At 46.4% G+C, this 20,599-nt stretch overlaps 1 protein-coding gene across 10 annotated transcripts in view; it reads left to right on the top strand.

The window, feature by feature from the left end:
• Positions 1–11,532, top strand: part of ARRB1 (arrestin beta 1) — an 84,319-nt gene extending 72,787 nt beyond the window's left edge. For 4 of the 10 annotated variants that reach the window (XM_053561228.1, XM_053561230.1, XM_053561232.1 and 1 more), the window contains 5 exons: positions 328–351; positions 3,077–3,147; positions 3,959–4,010; positions 5,424–5,503; positions 5,640–11,532. In XM_053561228.1, coding sequence (XP_053417203.1) covers positions 328–351; positions 3,077–3,147; positions 3,959–4,010; positions 5,424–5,503; positions 5,640–5,683 — 271 coding nt within the window. In that variant the 3' untranslated portion in view covers positions 5,684–11,532. The other 6 variants (XM_053561234.1, XM_053561231.1, XM_053561236.1 and 3 more) reach the window with 6 other exon arrangements.
• The last annotated feature ends 9,067 nt before the right edge of the window (positions 11,533–20,599 follow it).

Genomic DNA, 20,599 nt, shown 5'->3' with positions numbered 1-20,599 from the left:
GGCATTAGATAGCCCCAGCTCCCACCAGGCTCCCCTGGGGAAGGTGGTACCTGGGGTTAGTTTTTACACTCCGTTTAAAGATGAGGATCCTGGGGCTCAGGGGGTGTGCTGAGCTGGGCCTAAATCTTAGTACCCCTTGGCAGGGCTAAATGTCACTTCAGTGGACCCCGGAATGAGCAGCAGAGCTGTGCAGGGGGTGGGTGGGAGTGTGTCCCGTGGGTCTTCTCTGTCCAGGGGCAGCAGAAGTGGTGAATGAATGTGCTTTCTGTTTTCTTCCTCTCTGAACTCTCTCCTGACCACTTCTCCTGCCTCCTCTGACCCACCCAGGCTGCTGGGAGATCTTGCATCCAGGTAAAGTCCCTTCCTTCGACCTGGTTGACTCACCTTCCTGGAGGGCCCGGTGACCACTGGCCCGACTGAGCAGAATCACAGGGCACTGGGTGGAAGGAATCCTAGCAGTCATTTCAGATTGCCAGGCTCAGGTGTGTGCTGGGGAGACAGTCTTTCCTGAAAACACCTCACCTTGCTCTTTCATCCCACTGAAGTGACAGGGACCTTTACAGACAGCAAAGACCAATTGCATTGAAGAGTGGTGCTCCAAGAGAGCTGTCTAAGTTATTTGTCACCTGACACAGTGTATTTTGGAGAAGTGCAGTATTCGTGACTTAAATGTCCATATATGGATAATTAACTGTTGGCCAGGTGTTGTCAACGATGTCCTCTTTTGTAGACAAGGCTCCCTTGTAGCCAGCTGGATGGACTCACATTCCCAAAGTGCACGTGCCACAAACACAGCAGTGTGGCCTTTTCCAGTCACACGCTGGCCGTGTTACTCATCCTAAGAAATTAACTCAATTCAATTCGTTTGATGTAATTCAGCAAAAATTTCCTGAACCCAGACTTATGCCCAGGCTTGTGCTGGGAGCCAAAGTCCCAGAGAGGAATCTGGCCTGTGCCCTCATCACCCATGGTCTGGTTAAGGTCTGGATTCTTCCACTCGTATCCTGCATGGCCTTAGTGAAGGATGGCAAACCCGGTCTTCCTCTAGCTTCTGTTCTGATGGCTACTCTCCCAAATGAACCTATAGAAGCAATCCCCTTTGGAAGCAAAAAAAAAAAAAAGAAAAAGAAGGATTTAAAAAAAACCCAAATCGTTTTGACAGCCTTATGAAAGCCCCATGTTCCCATGGGGAAGTGATTCTGACGGGCTCATTTTCACCCAGCTGTGAACTGCATCATCTCTCAGAAGTTCCAGGGGTTCCGGAAGGCAGGCATTGTTATTCCCTTCTTCCAGGAGAACTCAGCGAAACTCAGAGATACAGAGTGCCCTGCTCCTCCAGCCAGTGGTGGGGCAGATGGCACACCTCTTTCTAGTCATGTAGCTTGTGCATCTTTCCAGTCTCTTGAGCCTCCTCAGCTGGGCCCTGGGCAACAAGATCAGTGGGCTGTGGCTTGTGCCTGGAGGTGCTCACAGCTGGAGATGCCACCCCAAGCCGGAGGAGCCTTCAGGGCCTCTTTTGTTAGTCTCCTTTCTGACACTATTCCCTGTGTTTAGGGTGTGGATTATGGAACCAGAATCCTTTTTTACTTACTATTAATAGCTATGTGACCTTGGGCAAGATTGTTTTTTTTTTAGAGACAGAGTCTCACTTTGTCCACTTCGGTAGAGTGCTGTGGCATCATAGCTCACAGCAACCTCCAACTCCTGGGCTCAAGCGATTCTCTTGCCTCAGCCTCCCCAGTAGCTGACTATAGGTGTCCACACAATGCCTGGCTATTTTTTTTTTTTTTTTTTTGAGACAGAACCTCAAGCTGTTGCCCTGGGTAGAGCGCTGTGGCATCACAGCTCACAGCAACCTCCAACTCCTAGGCTCAAGTGATTCTCCTGCCTCTGCCTCCCAAGTAGCTAGAACTACAGGTTTCCACCACAACGCCTGACTATTTTTTTTGTTTTGGTTGTAGCCATCGTTGTTTGGTGGGCCCGGGCTGGATTCGAACCCACCAGCTTAGGTTTATGTGGCTGGCTCCTTAGCCGCTTGAGCCATAGGTGCTGAACCAATGCCTGGCTATTTTTAGGGATGGTCTCGCTCTTGTTCAGGCTGGTCTTGAACATGTTAGCTCAGGGCAATCCACCAGCCTTGGCCTCCCAGAGTGCTAGGATTACAGGTGTGAGCCACCGCGCCTGGCCTGGGCAAGATATTTTATTTTTTATTTATTTATTTTTATATTCTTTGGGATTCACTGAAGGTACAAAGAATTAGGTTACAATGATTGCATTTATTAGATACAGTCCATCTTCTAATTGTGTCCCACCCCCAATAGGTGTGCCGTATACTGTGACTCCCAACCCCCTACTCTCCTCCCCTTGGGCAAGATATTTTAATCTTCTCATGCCTCAGTTTCCCAGTCGGTACACTGGGGATAACCATAGGTTTGTTGTGAGGATTAAATGAGTTACTCTAGGGAGGGGGTTTACCACAGTCCTTGGCACAGAGTCAGCACCACATCTGTGTCTGCTCTTGGTCAATCAGGGTCAGAGGCAGAGAAAACCCATCAGAAATACCGACGGGGGCCAGTTCTTCCGCATCGCCCTTCCCCTGCAAACCCACAAGGCTGGAGAGGGTGAACAGCCTCGGGCCCTCGGGCCCGTCCCACTTCAACTTGGCTAGGATGACCTCAGCAGTGCTTCCTCCAGTCTGAGCACCTTTATAGAAGTCTCCTGGAAGTGTTGGGAGATGAGATAGAGTGAGGGTGGGAGGGGTTCCAACCGGGGTCCAGGGCACTCCTGGGTCCACCTGATGGCCACAGTGCACACTGCCCTGGGGCAGTCCTTTCCCAACCCTGTGCCTCCTCCTAGCACTCAGGAATCCGGTGATCCTTTCCATTTCTTTTTGGAGCCAGAAGATGAGGTCTTCTCATTTAACTCCCAGACAGAGGCCGAGCTGGGGCTAGAGGCCACATCTCAGACCTCTTTCATCTGATTCATAAGCCCTCCCTTGTCCTCACACTGATAGGGCACTGAGTCTCACAGTCTGAGATTCATCTCCAGCCTCACCAGCTCTGGGTCTCTGTTTCAGTGACGTGGCTGTGGAACTGCCCTTCACCCTAATGCACCCCAAGCCCAAAGAGGAACCCCCACATCGGGAAGGTAAGCAGACTCTGGTACACTAGGGCAGAGGTTCTCCACCACTGCCGTGTTACCCTGTTACCCCACCTCCCTCTGGGTTAGCCTTCAGCCAGTATCACCTTTTTCTCAGGTCCCCAGATGTTTTGTGGGTCTCAAACTCCTATTTGCTTCTGACCCCACTTGGAGGCAGTGAGGCCTGGCTCCTGTCCTCCATGGGAGGGGAGGTAGGCGTGGAGGAAGGAGCTTCTACCTTGCCCTGGGCATGGGCTGGGTTCTGTTTGGAAGTTGGGGAAGGTACTATGTGGAAAAAATGACCCCCTCCCCCCAACACCCCTTTTCCATATTTTTTACAAGTGATAGCAGATTGGTCACATTTCATTGAATCTAAGATTGTTTTCATTGTAAAAGATAACATTATGGTATGTACCAATAAGAGAGAAGAATGCTTTTACAGTTAAACTATGAAATACCATTGGTGGCAAAGCATACTCCAAGTTCAGGGATGTTAAAATGTGAAAAAGTTAACTAGGAGTTGTCCTAGATTTAAAGAAAGGCATGCATGCAAAAAATTAATCTAAGTCATGTTGGAGACCTGTCAAAAGGAGCAGGGGGCCAGAGGTTTCTCTGCTGTTCTAGGCCTGCACCCTGCTCCCTGCCTTTAAGATGATTTTTGGTGTTTCAAGACCAAGGATGAGCTACCTTCTTTACTCCCCTTTTCCTTCGCCTTCCTCATCTTAGCCTGGTTGTCCCTGGGTGGGAGCCTGTGCCCACCACCCCCATCCCAGTGCCCTCACTAACCCCTGGGCTCCCTGCCCGCCCGCCCTGTGTTTAGTTCCAGAGAACGAAGCGCCAGTAGATACCAATCTCATAGAACTTGACACAAAGTAAGCCAAACCCTGCCTCCCTGCCTGCAGATGTCTGGGGGTGGGGGGTGGAGGCATGGGTGGGCAGGGTGGAGGGGTTATTTGCATATATGCTTATTAACCCCTGAAGAACTGCTGGTCTAACCCCATCTGCTGAGAGCTGCCTCTGTTCGCCTCTTCAGCAACCTGTTTGCCTGCATGTGACGTGAAGGACCCTCCATGCCTGTTCCTCTTCCTCCTGCCTTGGTGGGGTCTGTCTTCTTCCCTTGTCCTTGCACGTCCATCTATCAGTCCGTTTGTCCATCCACAGCGTCTGCTCGGCTCACAGGGCTGCTTGGTGGCCCTGGGCTTGGCTCTCCCGCCTCACCCATGCCCAACCAGTGGAATCAGGCTGTGGGGTGGTCAAGGGTCTAGGGAGCTCGTTGCTTCTGATTCCTGAGGACCAACCGATGTGGATTGCCCAGCAGTCAAAGGCCATCGTGTCACCGGACAGTGGCGAGAGGGGGAGGATCTGGGCCGGCAGTATGAACCACCTCCAGGTCCAAAGCACACTTCCCTTGTCCCCCAGCAGAAATCTGGGGTGTGGGGTTTCAAGTCACCCCATGAGGACTCCCATATACTGGCTGAACCCTGTGGGGTAGGGGACCTGGGTGGGCCCTACCTGGTCCTAAGTGGATGTGTGTTTTAGTTGAAGGGAGCTCACTGTTCTTAGAAGCAGTCCTTAGTCCTGAAATCCTACCCAGGCCACCCCTTTCCCCAAGCACCTGTCCTCAGCTCCCTATTTAGATTTGCCATCTTCCTACCCTAACCCTCTCCTGTCCAGGGTTTCCTGGGCAAGAACGTGAGCTGACACCTGTGAGAAAGGCTCCTTATGGCCTTTTCTTCCTCTAAGCCAGTGGTTCTCAACCTTCCTAATGCCGCAAACCTTTAATACAGTTAAAAGGGGTCTCGACCCACAGGTTGAGAACCGCTGCTCTAAGCCAACTCAACTCCTTTCTGTCCAGCAACAGGAATGCTTCCTGAGGGTAGTTTTTTGGGTGTGTAGGGTTTTCTGGCTTGTTCTTGGGTGATTTGAATATGCTGTGAAACCACTGGTGGCCTGGCCTCTCCCAGTGGGAATTATTCCCTCCTTGGCTACAGAGCCACACTGATCCCTGCAATTCCTCAAGAACCAGGTGGCTTTTCTAGTGTGTAGGCATGCAAGTTAAATTTATGTCCTCCTTTGGCATTTTCACAGTCCAAATGTGACTGTCCCTACTGCCACAGGTGGGCATCCAGATGTGGCAGCCTGGCAGGCCATTCTGCCTGCGGTCTGCCCCAGAAGCCAGAGACGTCAGAGAGGGTGTTCTCTCCCGGGCCCCGGCCAGACTTCTGGATGTGCCTACTCTCCCTACCCCTGCAAACACACCATGTTTTCTTTGTCTCTCCCACCAGTGATGACGACATTGTATTTGAGGACTTTGCCCGCCAGAGACTGAAAGGCATGAAGGATGACAAGGAAGACGATGAGGATGGTACTGGCTCTCCACAGCTCAACGACAGATAGACGGGGCCGGCCCTCCCTGCGGGCAGCTCCAGGGCCCCTCTCATGCACTAGGATGCTTATTCGTCTTCTTCCTGTCTGGTTTCTCCTCCCCTTTGTTCTTCCAGTTTCTACCAGGGGGCCCCAGAGGTCTTCTTCCAGGTCACGGTGATGGACCTCTGGCCTCAGGATTGGCCCCACATGATCATGCCAACAGGACCACAAAGCACCACCTTCACCCCACCTCTGCAGTCACCTCTCAACTCCCCACATGTTCATGCTGACTCCCAGAAAGGCCACCATGGCTCTGGCCTTGGAATTTGACATGATATGGGGAGCAAACGGGAGGATGGGGCATGGGGCTTGGCGGGTGGGGATGAGAGCTCAAGACACATGAGAAATGTCCATAGTCCCAGGTGATTAACACAGTCCGGCAGCTAAAAGATGATGGCATCGAGGGCCACCTCCTTCTAGCCGGGCGGGGTAGACTTGTGGATAGATTCTCAATGCCTTTTTGCAGTTTGGACCCACCAAAGACCTCTCCCCTTCCACTCTCATCCCCACCCCTGGCCCTCTCTGTCTGGTAGTGACATTACTGAAGGTTCATAGACTCCAGGAATAGAGAAAAGCAACTGGACTGACTTTCTTACCAGCAGTTACCTAGACTAAACCAAGCTGTGTGAACTAGCCCAGGTATATTTTGGTATTGTCAGGAAGTGACACCTTAGCTACCTTGTATTTTATGTGTGTGGACCTCTTTATATAAGCAGAAAGAAAGAGAGAGGAAGGGGGTCCTCAGCGAGTCCCACCCCCCCACCGTCCCCCGCAAAGTGAGCTCCTGAGGCGGTTTCCTGAGGGTGCTCTCCTGAGGGCTGACCTTTGTCTCTTCCTCCTTTGTGGACTTAACATGATCATGCAGGAGGCAAAGCTGGAGGTCGAGGGGGCTGGGGCCTTGGTCAAGCTTCTTCCCTTCTCTGGGTGCCAGTTCTCTGGCAAACCAAGGGGGTTGACCAGATGGCCACAAAGGGCCCTCCCAGCTCTGGCCTCAGATGTAAACACAAGAGCCTTCAGTCTGGTGATGGAGCCAGAGACGCTGCCTCCAGAGGGGATTCCCTGGGCCTCGTAGGTGATTAGGCCCTAAGAGCCCGTGGCCCAGCAGAAGAGCCTTGATGTTGGGCCATGGCCGTAACTGGCATGAGCTGCTCTGCCCTCCAGCCTGAGTTTTACAAAGAGGGATAGGCTTGGGTGAGGGCTGGTGATAGGGCCTGCAGGGGCTCACAGCCACCTGTGAATGTGGATATCTTGAGGTTTACCAAGCAAATATATTGACTAGCAGGGCAAGGAGATCTCTCCTTGATGTCTGTTCCCTTCCATCTTTGTTCCATACTTGCCTGAAAAGGGAGACAACAAAATTTTATTATACAAAGTTGGATCTCAACCCTTTTCAGTCCAGCACCTCTGGGGGTGCACTGTGCAACCATTTTCCATGGTAAAATTACCTAGTCCACAAACCTAGCACTGTACCTTCTGAAACTCAAGGGAACCCTCTCCGGGTCGGAACCAAGTCTCCTGGGGACAGACACACTCCTCTGGGGTCCTAGCTGAGGTGCCCCAGGCATCCACATACTACCAGTGCTTGCTGGGCAGTTTGCACCTCATCTGGACAGCTGTGGACTTGATGAAATGCTAGAACAGCGCAGGGCAAGCATATGTTCTCCAGGGTCTTCTTCCAAAACCTTAGGGGTTGACATAAGACCCTTTGGGGTGACCACCGTCCTGCAAACCTTTTCTCCCATTCCTGAAACAGGCATGCAAATCTGTCAGACCACATTCTTAAGTTTCCTCCACCTCAACATCACACTCACCTTTTGACTTGAGCCCCATGATATGTAGCCAATTTCTCCAGCTTCAGGAAAGCATCAGGATTGTACAAGCGCACTGGCCAAGTTTAGTTGAAGTCAACCTAACCCTCCTTTGCTGACATCTTCTCTGCTCTAGGCTAAGCACTGGACACACAAGGATGAGTCAGTCCAAGCCCCTGTCCTCAGGAAGCTCATGGTCAGGAGAAAGTTATGGGGGGAGTAGTAGGGGCCATTGCCTTCAGGGTTCCGTGCCTGCTGTTAGTCCATATAGTGCCTTGACATCAGTAGAAAACAGGGCCCTTTTCAGGTGGATTCAGACCCACAGCAGACTGGACAGCTTTGTGAGTGGCACATAGGATTTGGGTACCACTTGTCCCTTGGCCAGACGCCCTCCTACACAGCCATGTGCTGCAATCATGAGGGACACACAGGCTTGAGTGTTTCCTTCCACCTCTTCCTGCAGAGGATGGCCTAGATCACCTTTCCAGACTTCTGGCAGGCTCTAGACCAGCAGTTCTCAGCCTGTGGGTCGCGACCCACAGGAACTGTATTAAAGGGTCGCGGCATTAGGAAGGTTGAGAGCCATTGATCTAGACACCATCCCAGCCCTCCAAAGCATGACTGATTCCCTGAGGGGCCCCTCTTCATTCTGGAGTCAGCCTGTCCAGGTGAGACTTTTGAGTAAACAAGGGGTTGGGGAGCCTCAGGCGCCAGGCCACAGTGTTGGCTGTTTCTGTGCCAAGTGCCGACTGGGCAGCCCTGCAGTGGGACTTTCAGCACACCATGTGGATGGCACATAGATGCTAGTCTGGGCAGGAAAGATGAGCATTCCTTGGGTGGCCCCCTAAGCAGGGGGCCCATTGCAGCCAAGAGAAGAGTTCAGTTCCCATGAAGGTAAGGACTGAGTTGTTGGCTAGACCCCACAGGCCGCCTCAGCCCCACAGCCCTGCAAGGCTAACATGGGCTCATTTGGGGTACTGATTCAGCTGGTAGAGATTCCGACAAGCTGGTTCCCACATGATGTAGTGAAAAGAAAATTGTCTTGGAAGTCCTCAGTGCCACCTCTCAGTCCTAGCTGTCACCAACCAGCTGGGTGGCCTTGAGCAAGTTATTCAACTTCCTGGACTTAGTTTTCCTAACTGTAAAACTAGGGGCAGTAATCCCTCCCCTGCCTGACCCAAGAAATAGCTATGAGGTCCTGATGAGATAAAAGTTGGTGGCCTGTGCTCTGTAAGTTGCAAATGGCTGCACAGATGTGGCCGTGCACCTGCAGGAGCATGGCCTAAGGTCACACAGGAAGTTTGCTGTATGCTGAGCCCTCTTCTCACCTGTCATCTCTTGCCTGCTTTCTCACTTAGGCAGATGTCAACCAGAATGAGATGCAGCCAAATTGGCTTTGATGAAGCAGTAGAGAGGGAAATTTAGACACTATTCAGGAATATAATACCCAAGAATAGTCACTCCAACAACCAGGACCAGAGGTAAGGCATGGTTAGTGTCAGTGATTGGGAGAGGGGAGTATCTTGAACCCGCCCAGACCTTGTGTCACCACATCCCCCACCCCCAGACACCACGGAAACCAAGAAGCTTTGGCTGTGACCTCAAGTTAAAGAGAACCGCCAGCCCCTAGGCCCAGGAAGTGGAACCATTCCATCAAAGAAACACAAGGGTGGGCAGTACCTGTGGCTCAAAGGAGTAGAGCGCTGGTCCCATATGCTGGATGTGGTGGGTTCAAACCCAGCCCTGGCCAAAAACTGCAAAAAAAAGAAAAGAAAAAGAAAAAAAACCCAAGGGTGAGAGGAGATAGAAATTGCCTGCTCTTTCCCTTCAAGGTATAAGGCCCCATCCCCAACCACCATAGCTGCTGCTTGCTGACATTGGAAGGGCTTTGGACCTAGGGAAAATCGAGGCCTCTTGGTCTGAGAGCTGGGCCCAGCTGACTCATTCCCTAGTGGTCTCAGCAGCCCAGAGAGTTAGCTTCTCTCCTGCCAGTTGCCAGGGACTGGACATCCTCCACCCATCCAAGAGGAAGGGGTTAGGCTCCAGTCTTAAACTTTTTAGAGTCTCACGGACATGAGCCTATGTCTGTTCTGATAGGTTTCTTTTTAAACTCAATAAGGACCAAAAGATTCCTCTGAGCCTCATCTATACCCCACCTCTACCACTTCTGCACAGGGTCAAAGAGAGGCTCTGGTGAAGGGAGAACAGCCTCTCCTCATCACTCTCCCAAGTTGTCACTCCAAAAGGGAGCTCAAAGCACAGGTCCCTGGGACCCATGACTGTAGACACTGACACAGTGGTTTTCAAACCAGGTGCTGTGGAACCCCTGGAATTCCACAGAGCTTAGTCAGGGTCTGCTAAGGTGGGAAGATGGGGTGGAGGCAAAGGATAGATCTCCCCATTCCCACTTCCACCGAAACAACTCTGATTTTATCTGTCTTCCTGATTAAGGCTTCACTTTCAAAATTTCTTTTATAAGAAAAACTTCAAACCACCATTCTGAGGTTTGATTTTAGACCAGCAAGCACAGGTTCTATTCTTGCTTTTCACGTTGGAATGGCTCTGGCATTCCAGTGCAAAGGGTTTTTGTATTGGAATTTGGGTCCCAGACCCAGGCTCGAGCTTCTGCTTAGACACACACATGCATGTTCACACTGCACTTTGGATGCCTTTTCTAGCCAACCTACCCTGACACTCTGGCCTGGGCCTGACCTGGGCAGGGGCCTGGTGCTCAGTGCGGATGGGTCTTGACTCCAACAGTGGCCCACACAACATGGGGAACCATGGAACCAGGAAACAGGCCCCCTTAGACTTGTATCTATACTCCTAGGTGGCACCCATGTCCCTGGCCCATGCTTGAGGGACAAAGAAGGAGCAGAGTGATGGGGGGAGATGTTTTTGTCTTTTCTCACAGCCGGATGGATGGGAATCCAGGTCCACATAAAAGACAGGTTCAGCGAGGACTTTATGGGAAATGCTCCTCTCTTGAGGGCAGGATTTCCCCAGAAACTGTTTTGTTTTTTGAGATGAAATTTCACTCTGTTGCCTAGGCTAGAGTTTTGTGGTGTCACAGCAACCTCAAACTCCTGGGTCCGAGCAATCCTGTTGCCTCAGCCTCCTGAGTAAGTGGGACTACAGGCACCTGCCACTGTGCCGGCTAGTTTTTTCTATTTATAGTAGAGATGGGGTCTCGCTTTTGCTCAGGCTGGTCTCAAACTCTCGAGCTCAAGCAGTCCACCTGCCTCGGCCTCCCAGAGTGCTAGGATTGCAGGCATGAGCCACTGCACCCAGCCTCCAGAGACCTTTTAAGCAGCAAGTTTCCCTCGAGTAACTTCATGTGATTCTGTCCTCACATTTGTGAACAACCAGGAGTGTGCACAACAGGAGGCTCTTGTGGCTCCTGCTGCTCCCTGAACTCTGTCCTCTGCCCAGATCCCTCAGCAGGAACCATTAGCAGGTGAGCCCTTTAGGTGAGACCCAGACTAGTCCTTTGCACAAAATCCTGCCTAGGTGCCCCTACCTCAGGCAATCTAGGTGAAAACATGAAGCTCAGGGCACAGCAAGCCACATGACATGGAGGAAAGAATGCTGACTGGTATTTTACTTTCAGCCTCAGTGTGCTCCAGGGACCTCGTTGGCCTGAGTTTTCCCATGTGTAAATTAGGGCTAGTGCCAGGCTCTTCCCACCTCCCAGGCATTATTGCAAGTGGGTATGAAAGGTGGTCATGGGAGGTGTTGGCATATGAGAGGCTGCTGCCTCACAAACTCAAGGTGAGGTCCCGGCCTGCTCTGTAGATCAGAAGAAGACTCAGGGACGCGTGTAGGATGATGTGCCGTCTTCATCTTCCTGGGCATCTCTGCCTGGCATTAAGGTCCAGCCACATGCTATGGAGCCTGCTGCTTCCTAGGTGATGGGAGCCCACAGGTGTGTGTCCTGGGCACGGGGAGTGAGGGATGACGGGGATGGGTCTCCAGGTCTGTGGCCCTTCTGTCAAGTGGTTATTTAGTGACACTCTCATTCCCAGACCACCTGCCAGGTTTATCTGTTGTACCTGTGGCATTCCTTATTATGTCAGATAAGTTATTATCGTTTATTCAACTCTAACAGGACAAATGAACAAAAGAACCATAAGTAGGAGACTATTAAAGATCTTTTGTGACAGAGGATTGTGTCTCTGTTTTCATTTCTACCTCAGAAGCCCATGGCAGGATACAGACCAAGAAATGCTTTCCTAGACTGGCAGGCAGGTCCTGAGGCGGGGTTAGATGTTCTCTTGTCTGTGGCCCCAATTCCAACCCTGTCCTTGCCACCACCTTTGGGAGGCTGCCAAGAATTTCTGTTCCTCTCCTGCCAATTTTAGCAGTTTGAGCTTGCGAAGTTGTTGAACCTCTGATGGCTCTCAGACAGCTGGATTTCATGACCTGTGGTGTGCTTCTGGTGTGAAGCCTCTGTCTTTTCTCTTTGGCACCGCTGACTACATCAGTTGGAGTCCTCACTCTAAGCCCAGCCCTGGTTCTTATTCAGTTCTCATCTCCTGCTCTGCTGGGTCCTCTTGAAGTCACTTCCATTTTTTTAAGACATACTTGCCACCTAGTCTAACAGAACATATGGGAGGAGTAGGGATATGGGTGAGGAAGAGTTAATTTTTTTTTTTTTTTTTGTAGAGACAGAGTTGTCTCACTCTATCGCCCTCTATAGAGTGCTGGGGCGTCACACGGCTCACAGCAACCTCCAGCTCTTGGGCTTAGACAATTCTCTTGTCTCAGCCTCCCGAGTAGCTGGGACTACAGGCGCCCACCACAATGCCTGGCTATTTTTTTTGTTGCAGTTTGGATGGGGCTGGGTTTGAAACCACCACCCTTAGTATATGGGGCCGGTGCCTTACCCACTGAGCCACAGGTGCCACCTGAAGTGTCAATGTTCTAATAATAATGTACTATATTAATATAGAAGGAAGAAGTCATTGAATATAAGATGACTTTCCCAGAAAATTACATGTAAAAAACATTAGTTTTTGCATTTCTATAAAATAATGTACAACTTAGATCAGACCATTGACCTCCTGGTTGCCCAGAAAGTAGTCTGTTTCCTTTGATGCTCCCTTCAGCCAGAGTAGGGCAGTAAGAAGACATTGACATTTCAGTCAGGAGACTTTGACATTTAAAGCAGGAGCTAGAGCTATTATTCTGCTGTCCTCCCACATGGATTACATCCATGTAATCCCAGTCCAAGAGTGTATGCCAGCAGCAGGAATGTAAGTGCAGCAAAGGTAATTAAAATGTTGGAAGAAATGAAAGGGCAGAGGAGAGGCGGGGCAATCCAAAGATCAGGTACAACACGAAACCAGTGTCACTCCTAAGGACAAGGAGAGGGGTGGTGTTACCCCAGCTGAGGAACCAGTTCAGCCCAGCAGGGATATGAGAGAGAGGGTATCAAAGGAAGCCAGAATCACAGAAGCAGCAGCTGTTGCTGGGAATGCTGCCCAAAACTGAGAGCGTGGGAGAAACACACTGGCTTCTCCTGTTCGCCTGCCCTCCAATTTCATGCCTCCTATTGGCAGAGTCTAATTAAAAGTGAATTTTTGAGGAATGTGGGGAAATGTAGTTTGCAATGGTCAGGGCCCTGCAGAACAGAGCAAGGGGATTAGATCTGAGGACAAATAGTCAAATGGCCAGCACTTCTTTAATGTTCTCCTTTAAAAAATAGGAATGGTCACATTGGCTTGGTTATCACAATTTAGGAGGAGTGCCCTGGCATCTTCACAGGATTCTAACCAAGGGAGAGAGATTTGCCGTTTCCTTTTTTTTTTTTTCAGTTTTTCTCCTGCTATCGCTGTCTTCCTTGTGCTTTGGAGCTTCATTTCTCTTAGCTTTTTAAAATGCCAGTAAATCGGTCAGGTGTGGTGGCTCACGCCTGTAATCCTAGCACTCAGGGAGGCTGAGGCTGGTGAATTGCCTGAGCTCAAGAGTTCAAAATGATTTGAGGAGAAGGAAAGAGTAATTTATTATCCTGCTGGTAAAGAAGGAAAATGTCAGACCATTATTTCAAAATTCAAATTCCTGATTCTGTGCAGAAGAACAGAGCTTTTAAAGTTTTGATTAATCCCACAATCCCATCTGAGATAGTCTGGCCCCAAGGAGTTATCTCCTGTGGCACAAAGAACAAAAGATATTCCCCTGCCCCTCCTGAGCACTGGCCTGAGGTAGGGATGTAGGCTTTCTTCTCAAAAAAGGGAAGAGGGTTTTGAAGAGACAGAAAACAGTTTTACCCTTTTGCTTTTAAGGCCAGTCTCTCCGTGTTTTTTTTTTTTTTTTGAAACAGAGTCTCATTATGTTGCCCTCGGTAGAGTGCTGTGGCATCACAGCTCACAGCAACCTCCAACTCTAGGGCTTAAGTGATTCTCTTGCCTCAGCCTCCCAATAACTGGGACTACAGGTGCCCACCACAACACCTGCTTTTTTTTTTATTATTGTTGTTCCAGTTGTCATTATTATTTTAGCTGTCCTGGGCCGGGTTTGAACCCACCAGCCTAGGTGTATGTGGCCCACTGAGCTACAGGCGCTGCAGGGGCCATTCTCTCTGTTACGTTTTGACCTAATTTACATTATAGAATATTTTCTCTTAAAACAATGAAAAATGGACGGTGCCTGTGGCTCAGTGGGTAGAGCGCTGGACCCATATACCAAGGGTGACAGGTTTGAACCCGGCCCTGGCCAAACTGCAACAACAACAAAAAAGTATCTGGGCATTGTGGCAGGTGCCTGTAGCCCCAGCTACTTGGGAGGCTGAGGCAAAACAATGAAATATTCAATCTTTTTAAGTGTATATGGCACCAAGAAGAACCATAAAAACCATCTTAACAAATTTAAAATAATTTAAATCATAAAGAAATTTTCTCTGATCATAATAGAATTAAACTAGAATTCAATGACAGAAAGTTTTCTGGAAAATTTGCAAATATTTGGAAATTAAGTAACACATATTTAAATGGGCCAAAGAGGCAATCACGAGGGAAATTAGAAAATACTGTGAATTAAATGAAAAGGAGAACAAATATCTAATTATGAGATGCAGCTAAAGAAGTGCTGATCTCAATAGATAAGGCACTGGACAAAACTCAACATCTATTCATGATTAAAAAAACAAACAACTTTCAGAAATCTTTCTTAATCTGAAAAAGAGTATCTATAAAAAACTTACATCTAACATAGGAGATAATGGTGAGAGACTGAATACTTTTCCTCTAAGACTGGGAACTAGACAAGGATGACTACTCTCACCCCTATTTAGCATTATCCTGGAGGTCCTAGTTAGTGAAACAAAGCAAGTTAAAGATACAAAGCCTTACTGAATTAAAGGAAAAAATAAAATTTTCTCTACTTATAGACATCTTTATTATGTATTTTGAAAACCCCAAGAAATCTACAAAAGAGCTACTATAAATAATATGTGAGTTTGGATAAGTTGCAAGAAACACAATTAATATACAAAAATTAGTGTACTTCTGTATCATAAAATTTGAAATTGAAATTTAAAAGATGATGGCATTTATAACACTACCCAAAACTGAAATACTTAGTTATAAACCTAACAAAATATGTGCATGATCTCTATGCCGAAAAGTAAAAAATACTGATGAAAGAAATCAAAATAGACCTAAATAAACTGAGAACTATAACGTGTTCACAGGTCAGAAGATTCGGTATTGTTATGATATCAATCCTCCTTAAATGACAAGAGATTCAGTACAATTCAAATCAGGACTTCTGCAGGATTGTTTTTATAGATACAGACAAGCTGATTCTAAAATTTATATAGAAAGGTAAAGAAACTAAAATGGCCAAGAAGTTTTTTAAAAGAAGAAAGTTGGAGGTTTCTGCTACCTGACCTCAACACTTACTATCAGTCATGACAGTGTGATAGTAGTGAAAAAATAGACACCTACATCAATGAAACAGAATTGGGAATCCAGAAATATATTTGCATACATGTATCAATGGTCAACTGATTTTCAACAGGCACAAAGGCAATTCAATTGATGGTTTCAACGAATACTGTTGGTGAAAATGTGGCGGAACTGGAACTCTGAAACACTGCTAGTGGGAATGCAAAATGGTACAGACACTAGAAAATAATTTGGAAATTTCTTATAACTTTAAGCATACTACTGGCTCAGTGCCCAAGAATTTGAGGTTGCTGTGAGCTGTGATGCCACGACACTCTACCCAGGGTGACATAGTGAGACTCTGTCTCAAAAAAAAAATTAAGCATACTGAGGTGGGAGGGTTTCTTGAGGCCTGGCATTTAAGACTAGCTTGGGCAATGTCTCTTGAAAAAAAATTTAAACATTTAACTATACGGTTTAGAAATTCTACTCCCAAAAGAAATAAAAAGTGACATTCCTTAAAAAATCTGCATATGGGGTGGCGCCTGTGGCTCAGTCGGTAAGGCGCCGGCCCCATATACCGAGGGTGGAGGGTTCAAACCCGGCCCCGGCCAAACTGCAACCAAAAAATAGCCGGGTGTTGTGGCGGGCGCCTGTAGTCCCAGCTACTCGGGAGGCTGAGGCAAGAGGATCGCTTAAGCCCAGGAGTTGGAGGTTGCTGTGAGCTGTGTGAGGCCATGGCACTCTACTGAGGGCCATAAAGTGTGACTCTATCTCTATAAAAAAAAAAATCTGCATATGAATGTTTATAGTGGTTATATTCATAATTGTAAAAAACTAGAAACAACCCAAATGGTCTTTAACTATTGAATAGATTAACTATTGTACACCCATACAAAGGAATACTCGTCAGCAATAAAAATGAACAAACTACAACAGTGCTGACAACAACGTGGAAGAGTCTCTCACGTATTATGCTTAATGAAAGAAGTCAAACATAAAAGGGCAAATATTTTATGTATGACTTATATGACATTCTGGCACCTGGAAAGGCAAAACTATGGGGACAGAAAACCCACTAAGTTGCCAGTGACTGGAGTTGGGAGGAAGAGAGACAAAAGGAGAGATTTTGAAGGGATGATGGAATGGTTCTTTATTTCAAGTGTCAAAACGTACAGAACTATAGGCCAAAAAGAAATGGATTTTTACTCTTTATAAATTTCAATAGAAAAGAAAAAGAAGAAATGGAACAAGGCTAGCTTGCAACTGCAAGCAACACTAATTGGGCACATACCATTTGCTGGAGCTTATGCTGACCAAGAAAACACTGAAATAAATAAGAAAATCCCTTTCCTAATCTCTTTCCTCAAATTGCTCACAGATCTATAGGGAGGTAAGGCATGAGGACAGAGATTCGGAATCGCTGCTGAGGAATACTGCAGATGGGCCTGACACATAGTCACAGTGCGCCATAGGGCACTAGAGAGGGTTTTTCATATTCGGCTGGGGTTGCTGAGATGGGGAATTAAGCAGACTTCCTACAGGAAGAAATTCTTGAACTGAATTTGGAAGGGTAAAAGAAATTAGGTAGGTAAGGAGGGGCTGTGGAAATTCCAGATAGAGGGGACAGCACATGGGGAGGCTCAGAGGCTAAGAAAACCTGGAGCCGTCAGGAAACTGTAAGGACATTGGTGTGGCTGGGGTGAAGGGCACTGGAAGAGCTGGCAGGAGGTTGGACTAGGGAGTGAGGGGTTACACATAATCCATCCAAAGAGCTTGATTTTTATCCAGAAGAAAACGGGACAGGTTTGGGCAGGGCAGCGAGAGGAAACAGATTCATACATTTTCATTGCCGCATGTCTGCACCAGATCAGAAGCTCCCCTAGGAGAGAAGCTGGACCCAGTGCAAAGGACGGACCAGAGGAGAAACTGCAGCCAGGGGGACAAGGGAGGAAACTGGGACAGGGATCCAATGAGAGGTGTAGAGGCTGGGACCAGGTATGTATGGAGAATAAGGATAGATAGGCCAGGCGTGTAGGAGCAGCACAGCCAGCACGTGCCTCTCATCTGATGTTGGAATCTTTTTTTTAAATTTTATTTTATTATTAAATCATAGCTGTGTACATTAATGCGATCATGGGGCACCATCCACTGGTTTTATAAACCATTTGACATATTTTCATCACACTGGTTAACATAGCCTTGCTGACATTTTCTTAGTTATCGTGTTAAGACATTTATATTCTACATTTACTAAGTTTCACAGGTACCCTTGTAAGATGCACCGCAGGTGTAATCCCACCAATCACCCTCCCTCTGCCCCCCTCCCCCCTCCCTCTCCTCCCTCACCCCTTTCCCCATATGCTTAGGTTATAACTGGGTTATAGTTTTCATATGAAAGGCATAAATTAGTTTCATAGTAGGGCTGAAACTAATCTTCCATTCTTGAGATACTCTGCTAAGAAGAATATGTTCCAGCTCCATCCATGTAAACATGAAAGAGGTAAAGTCTCCATCTTTCTTTAAGGCTGCATAATATTCCATGGTGTACATATACTGTAATTTATTAATCCATTCATGGATCGATGGGCACTTGGGCTTTTTCCATGACGTAGCAATTATGAATTGGGCTGCAATAAACATTCTGGTACAAATATCTTTGTTATAATGTGATTTTTGGTCTTCTGGGTATATACCTAGTAGAGGAATTATAGGATTGAATGGCAGATCTATTTTTAGATCTCTAAGTGTTCTCCAAACATCTTTCCAAAAGGAATGTATTAATTTGCATTCCCACCAGCAGTGTAGAAGTGTTCCCTTTTCTCCACATCCACGCCAACATCTCTGGTTTTGAGATTTTGTGATATGGGCTAATCTTACTGGAGTTAGATGATATCTCAAAGTAGTTTTGATTTGCATTTCTCTGATGATTAAGGGTGATGAGCATTTTTTCTTATGTCTGTAGGCCATGCACCTGTCTTCTTCAGAGAAGTTTCTCTTCAAGTCCCTTGCCCAGCCTGAGATGGAATTACTTGTTCTTTTCTTGCTTATACATTTAAGTTCTCTGTGGATTCTGGTTATTAAACCTTTGTCGGAGAGATAAACTGCAAATATCTTCTCCCATTCTGAGGGCTGTCTGCTTGCTTTACTTACTGTGTTCTTGGCTGTGCAGAAGCTTTTTAGTTTGATCAAGTCCCAATAGTGTATTTTTGAAGCTGCTTCAATTGCCTGGGGGGGGGTCCTCCTCATAAAATATTCGCCCAGACCGATTTCTTCAAGAGTTTTCCCTGCACTTTCTTCTAGTAGTTTTATAGTTTCATGTCTTAAGTTTAAATCTTTAATTCAGTGAGAGTCTATCTTAGTTAATGGTGAAAGGTGTGGGTCAAGTTTCAGTCTTCTACAGGTTGCCAGCCAGTTCACCCAGCACCATTTGTTAAATAGGGAATCTTTTCCCCACTGAATGTTTTTAATTGGCTTGTCAAAGATCAAATAACGGTAAGTAGCTGAATTCATCTCTTGGTTCTCTATTCTGTTCCATACATCTACCTCTCTGTTTTTGTGCCAATACCATGCTGTTTTGATCACTATCGATTTATAGTACAGTCTGAGGTCCGGTAGCATGATTCCTCCTGCTTTGTTTTTATTTCTGAGTAATGTCTTGGCTATTCGAGGTTTTTTCTGATTCCATATAAAACGAAGTATTATTTTTTCAAGATCTTTAAAGTATGACAGTGGAGCTTTAGTAGAGATTGCATTAAAATTGTATATTACTTTGGGTAATATGGACATTTTAACAATGTTGATTCTTCCCAGCCATGAGCATGGTATGCTTTTCCATTTGTTAACATTTTAGCTATTTCTTGTCTTAGAGTTTAATAGTTCTCTTTATAGAGATCTTTCACGTCCTTTGTTAGATAAACTCCCAAATATGTCATCTTCTTTGGCACTACTATGAATGGAATAGAGTCCTTCACTGTTTTTTCAGCTTGACTATTGTTGGTATATATAAAGGCTACCAATTTATGAATGTTGATTTTGTAACCTGAGACGCTGCTGTATTCCTTGATCACTTCTAAGAGTTTTGTAGTAGAATCCCTGGTGTTTTCCAGATATACAATCATATCATCTGCGAAGAGCAAAAGTTTGATCTCTTTTGACTCTAAAGGGATACCCTTGATCGCCTTTTCTTCCCTAATTGAGGTGGCTAAAACTTCCATTACAATGTTAAAGAGCAGTGGAGACAATGGGCAGCCTTGTCTGGTTCCTGATCTGAGTGGAAATGATTTCAGCTTAACTCCATTCAATACAATATTGGCTGTGGGTTTGCTGTAGATGGCCTCTATCAGTTTAAGAAATGTCCCTTCTATACCAATTTTCTTAAATGTTCTGATCATGAAGAGATGCTGGATATTATCAAAAGCTTTTTCTGTATCAATTGAGAGAATCATATGTTCTTTGTTTTTTAATTTGTTTATGTGCTGAATTATATTTATAGATTTACGTATATTGAACCAACCTTGAGACCCTAAGATAAAATTGACTTGGTCATGATGTATAATTTGTTTGATGTGTTGCTGGATTCTGTTTGTTGGGATCTTGTTGAATATTTTTGCATCTATATTCATTACTGATATTGGTCTATAATTTTCTTTTCTTGTTGGGTCTTTTCCTGGTTTGGGGATCAGGGTGATGTCTGCTTCATAGAACATGTTGGGTAGTCTTCCTTCTTTTTCTATATTTTGGAACAGTTTTAGTAATATAGGTACTAGTTCTTCTTTAAAGGTTTGGTAGAATTCTGACATGAAGCCATCTGGTCCCAGGCTTTTCTTTTTAGGGAGATTTTGTATGGTTGATGCTATTTCATAACTCGATATGGGCCTGTTCAACATTTCCACTGGATTCTGGCTAAGTCTTGGAAGGTGACGTGCTTCCAAGTATTGGTCAATTTCCTTCAGATTTTCATATTTCTGAGAATAAAGTTTCTTGTAATATTCATTAAGGATTTTTTTAATTTCTGAGGAGTCTGTTGTTACTTTTTCTTTGTCATTTCTGAATGATGAGATTAGAGATTTTACTCTTTTTTTCCTGGTTAGGTTAGCCAAAGGTTTATCTATTTTATTGATCTTTTCAAAAAACCAACTTTTTGATTTATTGATCTGTTGTATAATTCTTTTGTTTTCAATTTCATTTAATTCTGCTCTAATTTTTGTTATTTCTTTTCTTCTACTGGGTTTGGGGTTGGAATGTTCTTCCTTTTCCAGTTGCTTGAGATGTCCCATTAAGTTGTTACCTTCCTCTCTTTCTGTTCTCTTGAGGAAGGCTTGCAGTGCTATAAATTTC

Source organism: Nycticebus coucang, chromosome 14 (assembly GCF_027406575.1).
Source record: "Nycticebus coucang isolate mNycCou1 chromosome 14, mNycCou1.pri, whole genome shotgun sequence".
Lineage (NCBI taxonomy): Eukaryota > Metazoa > Chordata > Mammalia > Primates > Lorisidae > Nycticebus > Nycticebus coucang.
This window is presented reverse-complemented; position numbering and strand designations above follow the sequence as displayed.